General features: G+C 31.2%; 1 protein-coding gene and 1 long non-coding RNA gene across 9 annotated transcripts; one reads left to right on the top strand and one right to left on the bottom strand.

The window, feature by feature from the left end:
• The first annotated feature begins 1,940 nt into the window (after positions 1–1,940).
• On the top strand, positions 1,941–5,028 carry LOC102664674 (uncharacterized). 2 transcript variants are annotated; one of them, XM_006596259.4, is made up of 3 exons: positions 1,941–2,075; positions 3,700–3,875; positions 4,235–5,028. In XM_006596259.4, the coding sequence occupies exon 3, from the start codon at positions 4,298–4,300 to the stop codon at positions 4,808–4,810; it is 513 nt and encodes a 170-aa protein (XP_006596322.1). In that variant the 5' UTR covers positions 1,941–2,075; positions 3,700–3,875; positions 4,235–4,297; the 3' UTR covers positions 4,811–5,028. The 2 variants fall into 2 exon arrangements, with proteins under 2 accessions (XP_006596322.1, XP_040865032.1); XM_041009098.1 differs by lacking the exon at positions 3,700–3,875 and having other exon boundaries at positions 1,961–2,075.
• A 429-nt stretch (positions 5,029–5,457) lies between these two features.
• On the bottom strand, positions 5,458–19,824 carry LOC102664370 (uncharacterized). Of its 7 annotated transcripts, XR_005888278.1 has the most exons (15): positions 19,389–19,815; positions 19,175–19,301; positions 18,314–18,511; positions 16,602–16,651; positions 16,448–16,517; positions 15,960–16,025; positions 15,397–15,760; positions 15,188–15,251; positions 13,516–13,700; positions 13,350–13,434; positions 6,701–6,786; positions 6,349–6,418; positions 6,088–6,154; positions 5,800–5,880; positions 5,458–5,706 (listed from the first exon to the last, which is right to left on the bottom strand). It is a non-coding gene; the product is annotated as an uncharacterized lncRNA (long non-coding RNA). The 7 variants fall into 7 exon arrangements; XR_005888277.1 differs by having other exon boundaries at positions 5,800–6,154; XR_418113.4 differs by lacking the exons at positions 5,458–5,706; positions 5,800–5,880; positions 6,088–6,154; positions 6,349–6,418; positions 6,701–6,786 and adding an exon at positions 12,428–13,265 and having other exon boundaries at positions 16,602–16,662; positions 19,389–19,824.
• Positions 19,825–21,493: the final 1,669 nt, after the last annotated feature.

Here is a 21,493-nt window from a genome sequence, read left to right as displayed (position 1 = left end):
ATATTTACCTTAAGTTAATTGAGCAAATTAAATAATCTCAAATAATTATTTCATCCTTTTTTTATTAAAAAGGAAACACATAAAACTATGAAAATTTAATTGTAGTTCGACAATAAACTCACTCTACCACAATTAATTTTCTATTTTCTATGTTAATTAAAATTTATTAAAAACTACAAACTCAAAATTCAAAACTAGAGTTCATTAATAATGAGTGAGATGCCTTTTAGTCAATAAAGATTATTTTGGTCTCATTGAATGTTGAGGCTACCTTGATCTTGATGAACTCTCTGACCCAGCTCACCTTTTTTTTTTGTTTAAAAAAAAATGAGCAAGACACAATTTTGTGGTTTTTGACAAATTAAAGCTAATAATGATAATATATATTACTAGAAAAAATGTGTTTCTTTTTTTTTATGAAAAATATTAGAGAATGTGTTATTAGGGTTTTTCAAAAACTTCTACATTGACTTTGCATACCCATTAAGCTTTTATTTTAAATAATAATCAATTTATAACATTAATAAAATAATAGATGTCCCCATCCCCATCGCCATCGCCATCGCCGGATATGGAGTGATGAGTCTGGTTGGCGTTTGCTGCGCCTCTTAGGTTCCAGAGTGTTTTTTTCTTCTTTTCTTTTTAACCTTTTGTCTATTTTCATCTGTTGGACCTTGCGCCTCAACTTGCATTTTGTCCAAAAATTGAGTCTAAGGTGGGTTTTGAACAGTTATTTGTGAAAGATTGTCCAAAAATTGAGTCAAAGGTGGGTTTGGACAGTTATTTATGAAAGCTAAATAAATTAATTCTGACAAAAAATATAATAAACATACTAAATAAAGCATGATATAATAAGTTAAAATAATTGTAATTAAAATATAATAAACCGACTAATAATAGTAATAAAACTAAATAAAACATTATATAATTTTAAGAAGGTGTATGCCTATAAATGTAATTTTGTGTTATGAGTTATATTATGAGTTAATTTTTTTGTTTGTATTTTTTTTTTTTACGTTTGTGTATGCCTATAAATATAATTTTTCATATATGCATATAACTTTTATGAGTTGTATTACCATCTTTAGTTACGATCTCGTTCCTCTTCCAAGTTTGACAACATTCTTCTCCCGTCCCATAAATACCTCGTGCTAATTAATTACCGATTATGTGGATGACATACGTGGTAGTGTAGGAATTGAAGAAGATAAGGATGTATACTAAAGTTCTGGTGGAAATTCAAATGCATTAATTATCTCCAATCTTGTGTAGTACTAGTATTATTTTAAGATGAAATTAAATAAAACTGAAAAATAATAAAGAAATAAATCAAAATAAATTTAAATCCTCCTATAATTTTCACCAATATTTTCATTTCTTAGCATATATCTTATTTAAATGCTTAAATAAATTACAAATATGTATTCTAACTCTTTGACTAAGTCCTATAACAAAAAATCTGACTAATTAAGAACATTTTGAAATTTTTGTATAATTAATATTTTTCTTTATATTCTCTTTTATTTCCTGTTTAATAGATTTGCTTTCACACTTTTATTTATTATTAAGAAAAAAAAAAGGATAAAGCTCTTTCTCATTTTTTTTTTTGTTACATTAAAAAGTACAAGATAAAAGTAAGTTTTTTTCCCTTCATTTTAATACCCGAAAATTTTGGCAGAATGAAGTGGCAAAGTTATCAGAACGAGAGCCACATAAGCTGCATTTTTTAGTATTATTTTAAGAATAATTAATTGATAAAAGCATGCGACAAGATGATATCAAAATTAAATCTTGTACCAATCGTTTTTCATTTTCTCCTCATATTTATTATTTAACATGAGAGATATATATGCCACCCCTTAAAATTTGTCCCCTTTTACGAGTACGTTATCATTATTTTGATGCTTATCTGTCATCTTAACCTTATTATATAAAAGGATCCCTGTTGGTGTGCTTCTTCCATTTGTTTCTTACTCCTGTTTTGTCCCAATTGAGTACTTGCTTCTGTGCAAAGAGTTATGTATACGCTTCATCCAAATTGAATTGAACTTCCATATTTCTGGGTTGATAGGCAGGTATACATAATATTATAGCCCCCTTAATTCTTTTAATTTTATTTTATTTATTTTCATATTAGTAATTTTTATAAAAATTATTCCTTCTTTTCAGGTAGTTTTCATTGTGTCCGTTTTTCTGTTCTTTTCTGGATCTCTCTTACAAATAAATATCAAAATTGATTGCATTCTTATGTACTTTTAGATTTTCTTTTTATGTCAATTGTGATTTTTACTTGTAAACTTTGGAATTTGGTTTTTGAATTTCAATTATGCTCTTCTATCATATATAAAATTGGGGGCATCGATTGTGTGAGAACTGGCAATGCCAGCACTATTTTCTTCAATGCGAGAACAAAAGCAAACCTTTCTAACCCGTAAATGCTTCCCTTTGTTGCATTCTCTTTATTATTACAAATTAATTAAAATGATTGTTATTTAACAGAGAGGTAGTTCCTAGCAAAATATTATGTCTTGTAGGATAATCCTAGGTGTCATTTGCTTTATATATATATATATATATATATATATATATATATATATATATATATATATATAATCAAATTACACCATATAATTTTTGAAGTTATTACACCATTTTTAAAACAATGTGATTTTTATTAATCCAACTATTGAATTATATTTATATATTATCAAGGTTATTTATGTCAATTTTTTAAAATTAAATAATTATATTTTTTAAAATTAAAAAATAATATAAATATAATCAAATGATTAATATATTGTAGAATGTTTATATCCCATAGATTTGAATTTATATAAACAATATAAATACTTTTGGATTAATATAACATTTTATATGTGAAATTTTTTTTCAATTTAATGGTAAGTTTTATGAAAATATTATTTAGTAAAAAATTATAAAATAATATAATAATTGTTAAAATGATACCAGTATAATTTGATCCTCCTTTCTGTATATATTGCTATTTAATAAAAGAAATACCAGAATTACATTTGACGGCACAATCATATTAATTTGGAAACTGCCATTGCCACATGAACAATTGTATTTCATGGAACTCAGGATTATTAATTGATGACCAATGCGTGAAATACCTATTAACACTTGGTTCAATCCACATACCGACATACATGTCCCAAGTACATTTCAATGTTTCATGTTAAATCTATGCCCTGTTCATCGAAAACTACCCACTGCATAAATAGTATCATATTCTCTATCTTACTTTGAGAGGTTTTGTGTTATTTGCATGAGTAAATATATAGTCTATTTACTTATATTGGCATTCAGCTGAAATTCTTAGAGTAAATTGTTGACTTTGTTATTGTCAGTAAATTTTTTGACTATGATAATGTATAAAAATAAACTCTTTGCCTATTTTCTTTGCTAATTAGTAGTATATATGAATAATGTTACTTATATATAAAATGCTATATGTAGTTACCATGATAACTTGAGTTTGATATGAATAAGGAATTTATATACTAGCTAGTACTACCTTAATTTTTGTCCGAATAAGAGTGTTGTTTTGGCTAAGCTAATATAAATCTATTTTTGGCTATTTTACTATTTCATTCTTCATATGAAATGTGGTGATATGTGTCTGGTGCCCTCTTCTGTTTGTCCTTTAATTTGTCTTCTGATTTGAAATATTCACAGGCCACTAAGATGAATCAGATTTTGATACTCATAAAGCCAGAGAACCACACTTGAAACTCAACCTTGACGTCAATAGCGGTCTTTGTTGAATATTTTCATCGATCCTCTCTTCATAATATCGTCACCAACCCCTTCACGAAAACCTAGCCACTTGAACTCCTCGCCTTGCTGTCCTGGTAATTTATTGTAACATACATAAAACATCATTCACACACTCCTCAACCCCATCCCTTTCTCCTAGCTCCAAACATCATTCACTTTTTTTACTTTTACACTTCCTCCCCCTTCTCTATTATATTCATCCATTCCCTTCTTATAATTTTGAATTTCGGTAATGATATTTTGATATCTTAATATTCCAAATATCTCATTGACACTCTTTATTTGTTTTTATCTCTTTTTTTTGTCACATCAAATTAAGTATTTATTACATCATCTATTTCAATGACTTTTCTTCATTTCTTTCAATTTTTCACTCTAGTTTTTACAAGGACTTATACTTCTCTATCTCTCTATTTGTTCCTAATATATAAAGCCAAAGGGTATTAAAGGGTACCAAACTCTTGTCTTCATATTTTCTACACCTTCAAAACCCATTATGGTCATGAGCAGCATCACATTTCCTCCAAACAGTGACGACTACATTGGCACTGAGAGCTGCACGGACCTCCAAAACATAGACCATGTCATTGATAACCACCAGTCCTTTAAATCCAACGATGCAGGAAACAAAACCAAGGTCAAGAACAACATCAAAATGAAAGAGAACAAAGTGTTCCCTCCCCCTATACCCTTACTAGCTCGAACTCAGAACCTGGCCTCACACATGCCATGGGTGTTGAAGAGGTACTACACAAACGAGGGAAGGTTGATTTTGAAAGAGGAAAAGGTGAAGCACCATGAGTACTTTCGTGCACATAGTGCCAATGGCAGACTCACATTGCAGCTTGTTAACGTTCCCTTTGATGACCATGATGAGTACTTTGAAGAAGCAACACCTAGTCCACATGAAGCGGCTGATATTATTGATAACGTTACTCATGATAATGATATTACTAGTAATGGTAGGTTTGATGAAGATGAAGAGAATGAGGCTAGGCATTGTTGCTGATGAGCTTTCTACGGAACAGGGTAGTGATGTTGTTGTAGCTGGTAGTGGTAGAGTGAAGAAGTGTTTGAACAGTAGTAATGTAAGATCAGGTCCAGCGTGTAACATTTTTGGGGTGCCTGGGCATCCTATTAGAACGGTTCGTGGTTGATTAATTAGTCATTTTATAATTAATTTAGTCGTTTGTAGTTTTGGTTAATTTTGAAACGTTAGAAATGCAATTTAATTTGTTAATTTTGTTGAGCATTTTGCTTCTCGTAGCCACCTAGCTAGGGATTCTATAGAAATAAGTAGAGTACATCGCTGAAAGGTATCCTGCATATATAGATTAATTAGATATTTATTTATTTAATTTTCTTCAAAAACATATCTTAGCTAACTTTCATGAACTGGTTTGAATACGAGATAATTAAGATAATAGCTACAAAGTGCAACTTTAATATCTCTAATATAGATTCTTAAATTTAAAACAAAAGAATTGTTCCAAAAGACACATCACAAAATGACTAGCACAACAAAGCAAAGTTTGAAGTATCTCTTGGTATCACTAATATTTTTCTCCCATGTTTGACTTGAAAGAAATTAGATATTTTTGTAGGAAGCAAAATTAATTTGTGTTTGAGATTTACTTTGTTTGAGCTATTGAACTTTGGAAATAAATAAAAAAGGAAAAACAAGAAATAATAGAAAGAAGCAACAACTTAAAAGGAAAGAGAAAGATTATGTTGCAAAACTTGATAATGATACAGACAAAGACCCCCTAAATCTGAATCTGAATTGAAATCATAGGTTTAAGCCCTGAATTGAAGAGATAAAAATCCCAAAAGTAGAGAGAGAGAATGTGATGTCAGGATACTTCTGAGATAGAATTTTCATACTTTGATTACTCAAACATTGAACTGTCAAGGAATATGCCAGAAAAATATTATGAGGAAAATTAATCACCAAGCATCTAAAAAGAGAGAAAGGAATAAAAAAAATATTCAATATACCATTGAACTGTCATTCACATTGTGAATATTTCAAAAACCTTGTCAGAGCACTCTCCAATTTCAATCCAGATTCATCATGTCCTAAAGAAAAAAAGGGGACAAGTAATTTCATTGTTTAGAATTTTAATAATTTTTGTTTGCATAATGGCCTGTTCCAAACATAGTGTATGAATGTAAAAGGCAGTTTCAAGTCAAGCATGATTAATAAAAAAATTATTAGCAAACTCTATTTATTAAATAGAGTTGGATCATGTGCTATGTCAACAAAATAGAGAAGAAAAATGAAACCTATGAGCAAAGGTTCAATCCTATCCAGAAGCATCTCAATCTTTACATTTTCTGCTTGGGATGCCACCTGGATTAAAGAAAATAAGAAATTAAAAATATTTGAAACCTCACCAACTTCCTAACAGGAAAACCTTCCATCTCTAAACACCAACTCATTCATCCACTCAAACACACACATACACAACACTAATAATAATTATTAATAAAAAACAATAAGGAAAATTGCTAAAAGTTATTATTAAGGAAAAGAAAACTACATACTTCCTCCTTGAAGAATATTATAGAACATGGCCTCCTAAAGTAATTGCAGATAGTTTGTTTTACCATTCTCCTGCAACACCAAACCAAAATCAACAAAATAAGTTTAGAAACAGAATCAACAAAAATTGATATTTGATCAATGTCACAATAAAGGTGGACAATTTTAAACTTACAACATTAGGAAAATCTTTTTGTGTGCTATGCGATTGGTTCTATAAGTATGAAAACAAGGCAACAAGCTATTGGATTGCAACTTGTCATTCAAAATTCAGATTAGAATTAATGATGAAATTAAAATAAGATGAAGTGCTCAAACTAAAGCTAAGAAGAAATAAGACAAAAACACTATTACATTATTTGAGCACTATCAATTGAATCAGAACAACAATTGCTTTCTCAATGTGAGCTATATGGGGGCTTCCCTCATCATAAGTGCTGCTGCAATGTTCAAAAAATAGTTCGTGAATAATGAAGAAATCATGTATTGACTTAATTACTACCTATGTAACAGAGCCAAAGAGAAAAGCTAATCAGAGACACATTTTTGAACAGTAAAAAACTAGCACCTTAAAATGTTGAAATCAATATAAATTTGAAAAGTTTCCATAACAACTGATGATATTGTTTTCTCTAACTTTACATATTAACTATGTTCTGGTTTCATTATATGTCCTACTTACATTGGGTAAAAATGAACAAAATAGAAAATTGCAAGTTAGGTTGAGTATGTTCCTTAATTCTTTTCAACCTCTCATTTATAATATGCTTCCAAGTTAGTTTCAACTTTATGAAACCTTCCATATGCAATGTCCTCAATTGGAGACCTCACTTGCATAGAAAAAATAAGCTAGAGAGACTTAGAGCATCAAAAGAAAAGCTAGGTGCATATTTCTGGAAGATGAAACTCTTCTAAACTCACCTTATATGCATCGAGAACATGAGTTGCACATCTTCCATGACCTTTTAGGAATAAAAATCTACATAGTTATTGGCAAGGCAAATTTCCCAAAAGGGGCTACTTTTCCAAACTATTTCCTCAAATGGTGTTGTTTTGGAACTTATTCTTACATGGGTCCATTTTTTACGTAAAATGCATGAGGTTTGAAGGAAATCGCCAGTCCCATTGGCGAGTTTGGGCTGGCGTCGACACGTTGCATTGGTCTCGCCAGTCATACTGGCGATTTGACCATGCAGGGGACTAGCCAGTTTGACTGACGAGTTGCGCTAGGGGGAGCTTTTCAGGGTAGGGTTGCAGGCACGCGTAACAGAAGAGCAGGGTGCAGTGAAGGCATTAGATTTTGGCAGCGTTTTTTCCAGGGCATATAGCCAGTGGCATTGGCGAGTTGCTCTTGGAAATAGCCAGTGCTACTGGCGAGATCAAGGATATAACCATTGGCATTGGCGAGATCATCAGGTTTAAATAGGCACTTCTTCCACATTTGCTATGCGTTTTAAAAATTGCTCAGTTTTTAAAATTGTTTGCTATCGGTTTTTTATAATTACTGAACCTTTTCTTCTTCAAGGTATGAAGTTCGTAATCAAATGTGTGTGGCATGAAATTAAATTTTTTGAAGTAATTTTTTTGACGCCGGAATAAAGTTTGAATGTGAAGTTTTTATTATGATTTTTTTAATTAAGTTGTATTTGATGTTTTGTTGGTGTTAAAAATTTGTGAGGGTTGAAGTAAAAGTCTGTTTAAAAAAAAAAATGTCTCATCATATTTATTTGAAGAAAATATCTAGAGTTGAAAAATTGTTTTGAATATAAAGTTTGTAGTCATTTTATAATTACATTAGGTTGGTGTTGATGTTGTGTTACTGTCTTAAAAATTTATGAGTCTTCTTTGAAGTGTGTTTAAAATTCAAAATTTTTGTGGCATCATATTTATTTGAAGTAAGTATTTTGAGTGTGGAAAATTTTTTAAATATGAAGTTGTAGTATTTTTTAATTAGATTAGGTTGGGGTGTTCATGGTTTGTTCGTGTGTGTTAAAAATTTATGAGCCTTGAACTTGAACCCTGTTTAAAATAAAAAAATTTATTTGGCATCATATTTATTTAAAGTAAGTATTTTGAGTGCGGAAAATTTTTTCAATATGAAGTATGTAGTATTTTTTTAATTAGATTAGCTTGTTGTTGATGTTTTGTTGGTGTGACTTTATAATAATAACTTGGTTGATGCTTTGTAATGTAATTAAAATGTCTACTTTGAAAGTGTTCCTTGTTCTGCCTTTTTTAATTTTTACTTTTTACTTTTAAGTTTGTGGCATCATATTTAATTAATGACCTTTATTTATTTTTAAGTTATTATTGTTAAGACTAATTACTACCTTTTGCTTCGTTGATGGATTATTATGCTTTTAAAATTAGTACCTTCAAATCATTCAACTGTTTTAAGTCTCTTTCATCATATTTAGTTGAAGTTAATAATTTTTATTTAGAATAAAGTTTTAATGTGAAGTTTCAATAAAGAGGTTTTTTGTGATTAGATTTATTTATTTTGAATTTATTATTATTATGATTAATTATTTACAATAGTGTTTTTGTAGGTACATGGTGAATTCAGTTATAACAGTGTTGTATTTCAATGGAAGAGTATATGAAGAGAATGATGGTATAATATTTGAAGGCAGTAAAAAAGCGATTCAGATTAAACGTGAAATTAGTTTCAATGCTTTGAAAAAAAAATTAGAGATAAGGTAAAGTTAGAAAATAATGAAATTATTTCTACTATTAGTTGTAGATTTTTAGTTTCTAGAAAATATGTTGCTTTGCAAATTTGTGATGACGAAGATGTTGAAATCATGCTCGAAAGTTTTCAACAACAAAATCAAATGTCAGTTTTGGAATTGTACATAGAAAACGATGTGGCTGGTGATTCTATGTTTCATTCTGCAAATTCTCTTATATCATGCGGAAATAATTTATCTAATAATGAGGCGCAACCGCCAACAAATGTAAGCAACTTACATGGTGATGAAAATGATGATGATGATGATGATGATGATGATTTTGTGTCTAACTTATACGTTGAAGAGTCTTTAGACGAAGATGATAATATTGACGGTATATCTAGTACAGACGATGAAGTCACTGACATGATTCAACCAGTAAGAATTGTTCACCCATCAGAAGGTATAATTTATCAAATAAAAAAATAGCTGAATACATTTATCATTTGATGGCAATTGTATTTAATGTTAAATAAGTATGATTTGAATTTTTTTTGAACTATTAGGTGTACAAGGAATTAAAAATCCATTTTGGAATGATGTTTTGCATTATAACAATATCAACTGGAGTCATCCTGATGAGGAAGACATTTGTGGTTTGGAGATGTCATTAAGTTTTAAAGTTGGGCAAAAATTATATGTTGGCATGGATTTTGAAACTAAAGATGCGGTAAAAAATGCACTGAAACAATATGCTATGAAGGTGCATCAAAGTTTCAAAGTTGTTGAAAACAAATCGAACAAATATGTTGTTTATTGCTTGAATAAAAGCATAGAGTGTCCTTGCCCGATCTATATGAGGACAATTTTATCTAAAAAAACTGATTCATGAAAAGTCACACAATGGGGGTGGACCACACACATGTCTCAATATGACCATGACACAAGATCACGGGAAACTTGATTCAGATTTAATTGTCACTTGTGTAGTAGGTACGTATTTTATATTCATATTATGCTACTTTTACGTTAATTGTCATTTTAATTTTGTTATTTTATTAGCAGGCATGATCAGAGAAGATCCATCAATAAAAGTTTTTTTGATTCAAGAGAGGATTAACAGTGAATTTGCCTACAAAGTGCCATACAAAAAAGTTTGATTGGCGAAGCCAAAAGCCATTGCACTTGAATACCGCAATTGGGAAGAGTCATATGCGAAACTTTCGTCGTGGCTAACACACATGCAAAATCATTCTCCTGGATCATATTTTCAAATACATGATGATTTTATTGTTGGGAATACGATTAGTCGCAAACATTGTCAATTTCGTAGAGTGTTTTGGACTTTTGATCAATGTAAAGAGGCTTTCAAGTTTTGACGGTACACATTTGTACGAAAAATATCGGGGGACCCTCTTAATGGTCACATCACAAGATGGAAATGGTGACGTCCTTCCGCTAGCATTCGTCGTGGTCGAAAGTGAGACGTTAACAGCGTGGTCATGGTTTTTGACACACTTGCGTGAACACGTCACAGATAAAAATGATATTTGTCTCATATCAGATCGTCACGCGAGTATAAAGTCTGTTGTGGCTAACGAAGCAATTGGTTGGCAACCTCCCCATGATTATCATGTTTACTGCGTCCGACACATAGCAAGCAATTTTAATCGCAAATTCAATAATGCCAAACAAAAAGAAATGTTGAAGAAATTGAGTAAGATTTCATTTATCATGGTCACGTTAATTTAAGTTTCATGTATACTTCAAATTATTGTTGCTAACTAATTTCATGCAGGCTACACTCTTTGCAAACATATTTTTGATCAAAATTTAGAAAAATTTCGCCAACTGAGTTCAGCCATAGCAATATGGATTGATCACATTTCAAAGGAAAAATGGACCAAGACTTATGATAAAGAAGGACGTCGATATGACCACATGACAACAAACCTCTCAGAATGTATAAATAAGGTATTAAAGGATTATCACAACATACCGATAATACCGTTGGTCAAATCAACATATAGTAGGTGTCGAAAGTACTTTGTTGATCGTGACCGTCAAGCTCAAAGACACTTAAATGAAGGACAAGTATATTGTTCTAAGCTTGCTAAAGAACTTAGAAAAAATCAAGAACAAACTTGTTCGCACATCGTTCGTGTGTATGATATGCACTCGACAAGGTTTGAAGTAGAGGAGACCTTCAGTCCTATAACACAAAGCGGCGGACAAAAATGGACAGTTAACTTGAATGATCATTATTGTCAATGCGGAAAGTATTATGCGCTTCACTATCCATGTTCACACATTATTGCAGCTTGTGGTTACGTGAGCATGAACTACTACCAATATATAGATGTTGTTTACACAAATGAGTACATCTTAAAAGCTTATTCCGCACAATGGTGGCCTCTTGGGAATGAAGCGGCTATTCCTCCTTCTGATGACGCATGGACACTTATCCCTGACCCAACAACAATTCGTGCGAAAGGTTGACCAAAATCAATAAGGATAAGGAATGAGATGGATTGACTCGAACCATCTGAGCACTGACAAAAATATAGTAAATGTAGAGCAGAAGGCCACAATAGGCATCGATGTCTAATGTAATCTGACAGTGGAAGTTGCTCATTTAATTGATTTATGTATGTTAGACGAATGACTTGTATTGGTTGAAGTTCTCTTGAATGTATTTACTTTGTGGTCTTCAATGAAATCATTAGTTAGAAACATTACTTATTTTGGTTTGTGTAATTTAGTTATTTTTTTAACATTACTTATTTTGGAATGTAGTAACTCTTAATTAACCCTAAACCCTAACCCCTAAGTCCTAAGCACAAAATCCTAATCACTATCCCTAAACCCTAAACTCTAATCCCTAATCCATATACCTTAAACCCGTAAAATCCTAAACCCTAACCACTAACCCCTAAATCCTAATCCATATCCTCAAACCTTAAACTCTATACCATAACCCCTAAACCCTAAATCCGTAATCCCTAAACCTTAAACCTCATAAACCCTAATTCATATCCCCAAACCATAAACCCTAATCACTATCCCTAAACCCTATACTCTAACTCCTAAATCATAAACCCTAAACCTAAGCCATAACCCCTAAATCGTAAACGCTAACCATTGAATTCTATGTTGTTTCTGATGATGAACCTTATAATTTGAGCAAATAGGTAGGTGGAAAAAGTCCAGACTGATGCATCTAATGAAATAAAATTACATTTAGAAATTGAAATATATTTTTTCGATCAATCCAGGTCGAGTGAGTGAGGAGTCCAATGAAGTATCTGGATCATAGTGCACATATGACATTGGTGTTCATCGTTAGTTAGTACCATCAGTTATTTTCGTTTATCTACTTCAATTTTTTTTTAAACTTTATCCATTAGTAAGCCTTAATAAATGAGATACGATAGATTAAGTGTCAAATTCAAATGACAAACATACAACAACAAATTTAAACAGAGACATGAATATCATTCATTATGATGTTTGTGATGACGTGAGGAAGTGTCACATGGTCAATCCTATCTTCGCGCTTGACGATCAGGATTTCTTCTGCCGCGATATCTCCTTGCTTCTACTTACTCAGTCTCAACAGAAAACTCGTGACGCAAATCAACATCTAATAAGTCACACATATCAGGTATTGCTCCGGATACATGTCATTGCGGACCTAATGGGGCATTAGGTGTTGCAATTGGAACATCATGTTACTGTGAAAGAGTCATAGTCGGTCATGAAAAATGAGAATGTGTTTTCGCAATACCACCAAATGAATGTTCGCTTGCAGACATATCAATGTGATATTCAAAAACAAATAAATACCAATGTAATTGTGTTTGCATTCTTCAGGTCAACAAACATCTTCATTTTTTGCTTATACCAGACCATGTAGTCGAAGTTAAAACTCAATAAACCCTTTTGTCGAGGATAAACGTCGACCCTGAACTCAGCTCGATTGTTCCATTGACTGATCAGTGGGGCCAACAGTTGTCCCCAATTTTCATCTGGTTTGCCTTTTAGCATTATGCCATGGATATTCAGTGGTTGCGGAGGACCCTCAGGAATAGATTGTTGCATTCCAAATTGTCGCAACACTCTATCGGATTGGTGTCACTCAACATGAAAACAAATGAGTGGTACCACCGCCACCACGCTACACTTCCAACCAAACAAATTGAAGGCAACAGTGACATAACAGTTGCTGTGTAAGGCTTCCACAGAAACTGTATACAACAACACAGTTGCTAATTTTCACTGAGACATGACATATTATTTATTATTTAACAAATACATTATGATCTTCTTACCTTATATCGTTTCATGATATCCAATTTGTGACGAAAAACTATCAGATCATCATTGTCAATATGTTGATTTTCACGTCGCAACCACCTACAAAAAAATATGAAATATCATTGCCGGCACGTTACATTAATTATTTTCAAATGAAATATTATTTTTTAAACAACTAACCTGTGTCCGAGTGATTTATTTTCTATTACGAGAGGAGTCCTCTTTGGAGCCAAAGTCGTGCATCGTTCTCATATCCACATTTGGATTAAGATGCACATACCTTCGATTGATTTAGTTTTGTAATCGGTGGCGATGCACATCTCTTTATATACAAAACAAGCACGAAATGTCCCCATGCATACGTCCTGCACGGTCCAAAGTCACGTAAAAATTACATTTACCTTCGGGAAACTTTGTTATTGCTTTTTTCAACAAATAGGACACCTCCTATGAATCTAAGGATCCATGCACGGGTAAACCTTTGTTGTACTTTAATGGTGAAAAATGGTGAGTCAACCAACTTAATCTAACCACACTGCCTTGAAGTTCATCTTCCTATGGTCTGACTCCTAACAATTATACACATAAATCAGCCCAATCAAGATTTGTTGAACCAATTAATGGTGTCCCGTCAACACGCATACCTAATAATACAGAAACATCTTGAAGAGTAATCGTACACTCTCTACATCTCATGTGAAACGTATGTGTTTTGGGTCTCTATCTTTCAATCAAAACAGTAATTAATGACGCATTTATTTTTAGGTAACCCATCTTTATTATCCAATAAAAATCAAATTGTCGAAGTAGAGGAATAATTTCCTCTGATATTTCTTCTTGACCTTGATAAAAATTAGGACAACTCATCTGATGTGTAATTTTCTGTCTTTTTTCACATTCCAAATATGTTCTAAAACATGCTTGACTTGCATCCATAAAACGTCACCATCTATTAGACCAGACTTAATTTGTATATTTGATGAACATGACAACGAAAATGTCATTGATACTATAAAATAAAATACAAAAAATTGACAACAAAAATTTTACATAAAAAAATTAAGTACAATTACAAAAAATTAATTAAATATACATACCAAATAATTAAAATTTGAATAAATAACAAAATACATAAATTTGAACAACAAAATCTATGATACAAATAACAAAATTTAAATATACTCTCCAAATAAATTAAAATACATGCAAAACTTAAAATATTATACAAATAACAAAATTAAAAATTAAAATAAATCAAAAAATTACTATGGAAACAAAAATTTAAACAATATATATATATATATATATATATATATATAAAATTAATAACGTATCATATATTTTAATAAAAACTTAAAATAAGTAAACTAAATAATATTAACATTCTAACTAAACCTAACATACCATATATATAACACAAATAATACCATATAAACTTAAAAAATCTAAATCAAATAATAATAACATACCAACTAAAATTAACGTAAACATATATATAACACAAATAATAACATATAAATTTAAAAAATCTCAACAAAATCATATTAACAAATCAACTAAAACTAACGTACCGTATAACACAAATAATAACATATCAACTAAAATTTATAACATATACATATAACACAAATAATATTAATATTTCAACGTACTACTTAAAATTTAAAAGTATCCATACTAATTTATAAAATTTAAACAAAATAATATTATCAAATTAAATAAAACTAACCTAGCATATATATATAACACAACTAATAACATACAACTTAAAAAACCTAACCTAAATAATATTAATATATCAACTAAAATTAACTTAACATATATATATAATACAAAAAATATTTAAAGTTACCAGTTAAGAAACACTTATCAAGAAGAGAGAAACCACGTAGTAAGAAAAGGAAGGAAGCAATGTCCTGCAAATAGGGTAAACAAACCTAACATAAATAATATTCATATATCAACTAAAATTAACGTAACATATATATATATATATATATATATATATATATATATATATAACACAACAAATATTTAAAGTTACCATTAAAAAATACTTACCAAGAAGAGAAAGCACGTAGTAGGAAGAAGAAGAAAGCAATGTAGTGCAAGGAAGGGAGCAGTTGTGGAGTGATCAAGCTTTTATAATGGGAGAATTTTTTTTAAAAGCAACTCGTTAGTTGGACTGGCGAGTCCTCTCTCTCCGCAAACCGCCAATAGGACTGGCGAGTCCTTCCTGCACCTGCTCCGCCTGTTGCACTACATCCTTGACCTCCCCCTACGCCCCAGCTGCACCTAGCTGTGCTTGGAACTTGCCAGTTTGACTGACTACTCCTAATGCATGACGAAATCGCCAATGGGACTGGCGACTCCATGCCACATGTACGAACACAACAAACTCGTCAATGGAACTGGCAGTTTGCTTCTGCATGCATGCATTTTACGTAAAAAAGAGACCCATGCCGGAAAAAGTTTCAAAAGTGCCCCATCTGGGGAATTAGTTTCTAAAAGTGTCCCCTTTGGGGCAATTTGCCCTATTGGCAACATAACCTTTTGAATTGAATTACATAATTAATTAGGATAAAGATATTAACCATGAAATCAAAATCCAACTAAATACTTACTAGCAATACATTCCCTTAAGGACGTTTATCTGTGGTACCCAAGGTCTACAAACATAGTTTTAGTTCCTGGAGATGATAGGAAAATCAGAATAATTTGGCAACAATTAAGATTGGAAAGGAATTTTTGGAGACAAAGGAAAACCACTATATACAAGAAAAGAGTAGAGTCCATGACAGCAAGCAAATAATTTACTAACAAAGAGTTGCAAGCAAACAATTTCTTTAGGAATTTTTATTCAATGTCGAGATGACACCATCTAAAGAACAAGACTTTATAATGAAAGCTGACAACTTTATAACACGTGTTTCGGGTTTTATTTCCAAGCCAATCAATATAAGCTTTATTAGAAATTGGACCAAATTTGAATTGTTTCCTAACTTTCCTCTGTTTTACCAGTCCTTTTTTTTTTGTAGGCACAAGAAACTCAAAACCATCTTATGAAGAAGGATATTGTTTTACATTCCATTAAGGTCAATAGTAATATTACCTTTCTTGGAATCAGAAGCTCCAAAGGCCTCACTTTATGTTGATTCTGGACAGTTCCTTTTTTTGTTCTCCTATGAAATATGGAAAAATATATATAGAAGTTGAAATAAGAGATGAGTCTCAACTCTCAAGAAGGAAGATAAGGTTGTACATACCAAGTTGAAATAGATGCTCTACCAGAGCCACCATCAAATACTTGCATAAACTGCATTGATCCTTAAGAATGTCAAGAAATGAGCAAACGAAAGAAAGAAAAGATTAAAAATCAATGAAGCTAAAGATTATTGGTGATTTTAACACCATGAAATATTAACAAAGACTTCCTTTCAAAGAGCAGACTATAATTCTACTTAGAAAAACAAACCTCAAGAAATGTAAGCAGTAAAAATAGAATAAGAAATAATACGAACTAATGATTGCTTTGGATTTTGCCCGCTACTCCACACATGATCACTTCATAGAACATCAATTATCAAAAAAGTTTTGATTGGATGTAATCAAACAAAAACACACACTTGCTGCTAAGAATTTAATCACAAAAGCAAAAATATGATACATTTTTTTCAGTTGCATTTTCAAGTTTGCTAGCTGAAATCTGGTCCATAAAAAACTTCATTTGGCAATCGACAAAAACATGTAGTAAGGCCTGAAGTCAACAATAACCTACTAACTATTGTTGTACAAAGTATAAAAATAACAAAAAATAGTACGGTAAAACTATACTCTAATACACCTTGTTTGAATTTCATGAAAATGGAGGGTATAATTTGAGGAATAGAAATTAGGGGAAGCAATTGTGTACTTTTTACTTGTCAAAATATCTAAAATATACATGCCACAATATCATGTATCATATATGCTAGTGGTTTACCTAATATAATTCTACAAAGCTCCACAATATTAACTGTGACTAAACTTGACAAACTAGTTTCACTTTCACATCAAATTGTCATAATATATTTTCCCTGAGTGAGAACATTAATGAAAAATAAATTCACAATAGTAGAATAAAATAAAAATAAAATTTTATTTAAATGAAACATTGTCTAATTATATTAAATGAAGCTAAAATTCGTTGAACACAATAATATTGCACCATCAACACACCATAAGCTTCCATACAATAAAGACTGGTGGAGCAACGACTGAACCATGAAATTATAAAATAATAATAGGAGAAAATGGTTATTACTTAGCAATAGATCATGATCTTCCATTAGATACAGATCAAGACCAATTTATGGTTCACATTACTTTTAATGATTTGATAACTACCTTTTTCCTTCAGCCTCTCTTATCATAGTAGCTCTCTAGCAGCAGTTGTGCACAAATTCTATTTACAGAATTTATTATCCAACCACAGTTGAGTATCTAGACGATAAATTGAGATTTTGTGTTTGCATATTCTAATGTATCTAGATACAATTGACTTGACAGTAAACTTGAATGCAAGATACAACTAAGAATGGTGCTACTATAGTGAAATTTGAAACCAAGTTAAATGTCAAGCATTAAACCATCGAAAGTGCAGCTCTTACCTGACAATGGAAACTATATCATATATCAAGCTTGGTTGTCTGTCCTAAAATTTAAAATTAAATATTTTTAGGCTAAAGGAAATGGTTATGGTGTTAAAAGGAATCAATTCTTAACCATTTTCTGATCTAAAATTCAAAATTTTACTCCTAATCTTAAATGAACATAACCTGTGATTTCATGTAACACAAGTGAGCAACTGCAAATATCAAATCAAGGTTATTGAGTATTTCAAAGGATAAAGGATACTATAAGTTACAATTTAGACTTGAAAGATGAAAAAATATATAAAACTGAGAAGCTCAAACGATCAAGAATAAGAATTTCACACCTTAAATGGACATCATTTGGTCTTCCCATTAAGTTAGTTTGACAAAGAGGTGCGACAACCGGAGTAGCGGAACATGTTCCAACAAACTCAATTTTCAATGTCTTTCCATTAAACCTCATTGTTGTATTTCTTGATGGCTGCTAAAGCATCATAGTGCCTCACGAACACAACTTCTGTTGTTCCCTTTGATCTCCCAATCTGGTCATAATGAATAACCTTTTAAATTCACCCTCCTCCGAGAACAACAACTATGAAAAACTGACACAATTTTTCAATTCTTTGCATTATTTGACTGACCCAAAGAATGACAGGGTTGTCATCAGGAATGACATAAAATTTAACATTAACAAAAATATAGAAACTAATTGAATGCATAACAAACAGTAGCAGGTAATGAAATTTTCTACATCTCTCCACAGACACAAACTTTCAGAATACAGAGATTCAAGCATGCTACACATTTGAAGTTAGGAGCAAAATATGACATGAATAAGAAAAGTTGAAAAGGAATCGCAAAGTAAAACGTGTTTCAGGCCCTTTAATTTTAAGTCCAAATTGATCTTAGTTCCAATACTTTAAAGACAATGACTTTGATTCTCATATTTTTATATAATATGTGAATTTCTTCTCTCTTTATGAAACACAAGCTATTGGGGCGAGAGACAAAAGTAATTTGGACTGAAAACTGTAGGACCTTAAACTATATTTGTATCACCATTACGAAACAACATTTACTAGTATTATCACGATATGTACAAAGAAAAATGGATCATAACACATTTAAAGAAAACAATAAAAAGTAGAGAAAAAAATAAAGCAAAACAGCTTTTCTACTGTAGATGATGATGATGATGATGATACCTTGATATCATCGTCGGCAACTCCATGATCCAAGTTAAATAAAGAGTTTGGTGTCACTTTCAATCTTGGCTGCACCTGACTCCTCCAAAACCATTTCCGGAAATGCAATCATGCTATGTTGCCTTACCTGCCAACCAATCAAAACTCTCTTTTCTTCATCATAGTAAACATAATAATAAGGAAAAAAAGAGGAACGAATGAAACCCTAACTCACACGTGGAATACGGTACAACATCGTTCTGGCCGAGTTGCGAACAATCGTGAACCGGCAGCGAGAAGCCATGACGGTGGTGAGAGGGAGAAGAAAGAGGGACTCAGATTCCCTGTTTTTGCCATCCCACACACTCACTCAAACTTAAACTTCTTTAAATAGTCAGATGAAGATCGAATGATTTGCACGTTCAATAGAGTGCATATCGGAAAAGTTAGGACTTTTGGTGGTGATAAGAGAAATGCTACAATCAATAGAGTGCAGATCGGAAAATTGTTGAGTCTCCGATGAGGAAAAGTGAAAATCAAAGCCATTTTGAATCATAGAACAACCGCTTTGCCGCTTTGCCACTTTGCCATTGCTTCTCTGAGTTTGGGAAACTTGGGGGAAGAGTTTTGTTTGTTTTTTAAGAACCCCTGAAATTCCACGATCTTCAATCAAAATCCTAACCAGCTATTTGGATAGAGAATTTAAATTTTTGTTGGAAATTTAAATATACAATATTTTAATTGATTTGATTTAAATTTTTTTCATTGTCTGGCTAAAGTAATTTAATTTTAATGAAATTTAAATTTTCATTTTTAAATATTTATTTAAAAATTAAAATTTTAATATGGAATGAAAATAAATATGAGCCATTTTTTTAAATAGTTAAATATTCAAAATAAATTTAATATTATATAATATTTAATAATCAATTTTTTTAATATTTAATAATTAAATAATTTTAATACTAAACAATTTTGAATCTTACATAATATTCTTGTAGTAATACATAAAAAAATTTAGATTAAACAATACTTTTAAAATATTAAAGATGAATAATATGTATCTTAGATTATTAATTTAAATTGAATTATATCATTTATGATTAAAACCCCATATATGTAATAAAAAACTTATACAAAAACACTATGCGGGTGAGTTCACACACCACAGCACTATTTCACTTGAGAAATAGAACCAATGTGTTCACCACTGCTAGTTGATAAGTTTGGAGACTATAGATAACTTGGATTGACAGAGACATCCCCAAATTACAACAACAACAACAAAAAATAAAATTATAAAGGTTAAAAAATTTGGGATGAAGGTTCAAAAGACCTTGGAAGAGAGCCTTGATTTCAATCTGCCATCAGAATTTCAATTAGCCTAAACAAAATTTCCGGATGTTACTGAAAAAACTATTCTTTTTATATCATAACTTGTTATTTCCTGTTATTATTGTTTTAAAATTGTGGTATAATGTATAAGACCTCTCTCACTAAGCCAAATAAAATGGTCCTATCAGCTCATAACATTCGATCCGCAGAAACTTGCCCAATTTTTGTCTTCAAAATCTGTTTGTGTGGAGTATGCTGTATAATAATCCCATCAAAATCTTTGTGTGGAGTATGCCGATTGAAGCTTGTAGTAATCCCATTTGACGTCTGAAGTATATGTCTATGTAAAATAAAGAGGAGTCGAGAATTATTTCCCAAAAAGCAGTAAAATAAAAAGCAATCATTTTTCATTATTTTCAATTATGAGCCATTATGCAAGTCTTCAAACAAAAAACCATTATAGGCTTTCAACCCAGAAATCAGAGCACTCCAATCTTGTCATGAAAGGTGGCAGTTTGACTACTGAATATAAATTGTACCGTGATATAGGATCAACCATGCCATCCTAAGCAAGCATTTTCAAGACTAATTTCAAGAAACTTCTATTTACTTCAATAACAGTTTCAACCATCCCAAATTCCAATCCACAGTTAGTGGCAGAACAATAAAAGACATAGGATTTCATTAATTGAATCCTCCTTTTTTGTCTTCCCCCCTCTCCAAAAAGGGGAGAAAAAAATCTTGAGCCTTCTCATTTATCCAACCCATAAATGGTTAAATCTATGCTTAAGTCAAGTATTAGGCATCACAAGAAAACCTTTATTTCCTTTATCCTTTGAGGGCTAGCATTTGAATAGCCGAAAGTAATAGGATGCCAGCCTTTATCCTCCATTTTTGTTGTAGATTGGTTCCATAGGGTATAGGTCAATGTTCTACGTTCAAGTTCACCTTCAAGGTCATGCATCTATAAATCATCCTGCTATGCCATTAAATTTCCTTTATACA

This window comes from Glycine max, chromosome 14, assembly GCF_000004515.6.
Source record: "Glycine max cultivar Williams 82 chromosome 14, Glycine_max_v4.0, whole genome shotgun sequence".
NCBI lineage: Eukaryota > Viridiplantae > Streptophyta > Magnoliopsida > Fabales > Fabaceae > Glycine > Glycine max.
The sequence above is the reverse complement of the archived record's forward strand: the minus strand, read 5'-3'. Positions and strand labels throughout refer to the sequence as shown.

Bases quoted from the DNA above. Each gene is read 5' to 3' on its own strand.
- LOC102664674 (XM_006596259.4), top strand. From the start codon at position 4,298: ATGGTCATGAGCAGCATCACATTTCCTCCAAACAGTGACGACTACATT.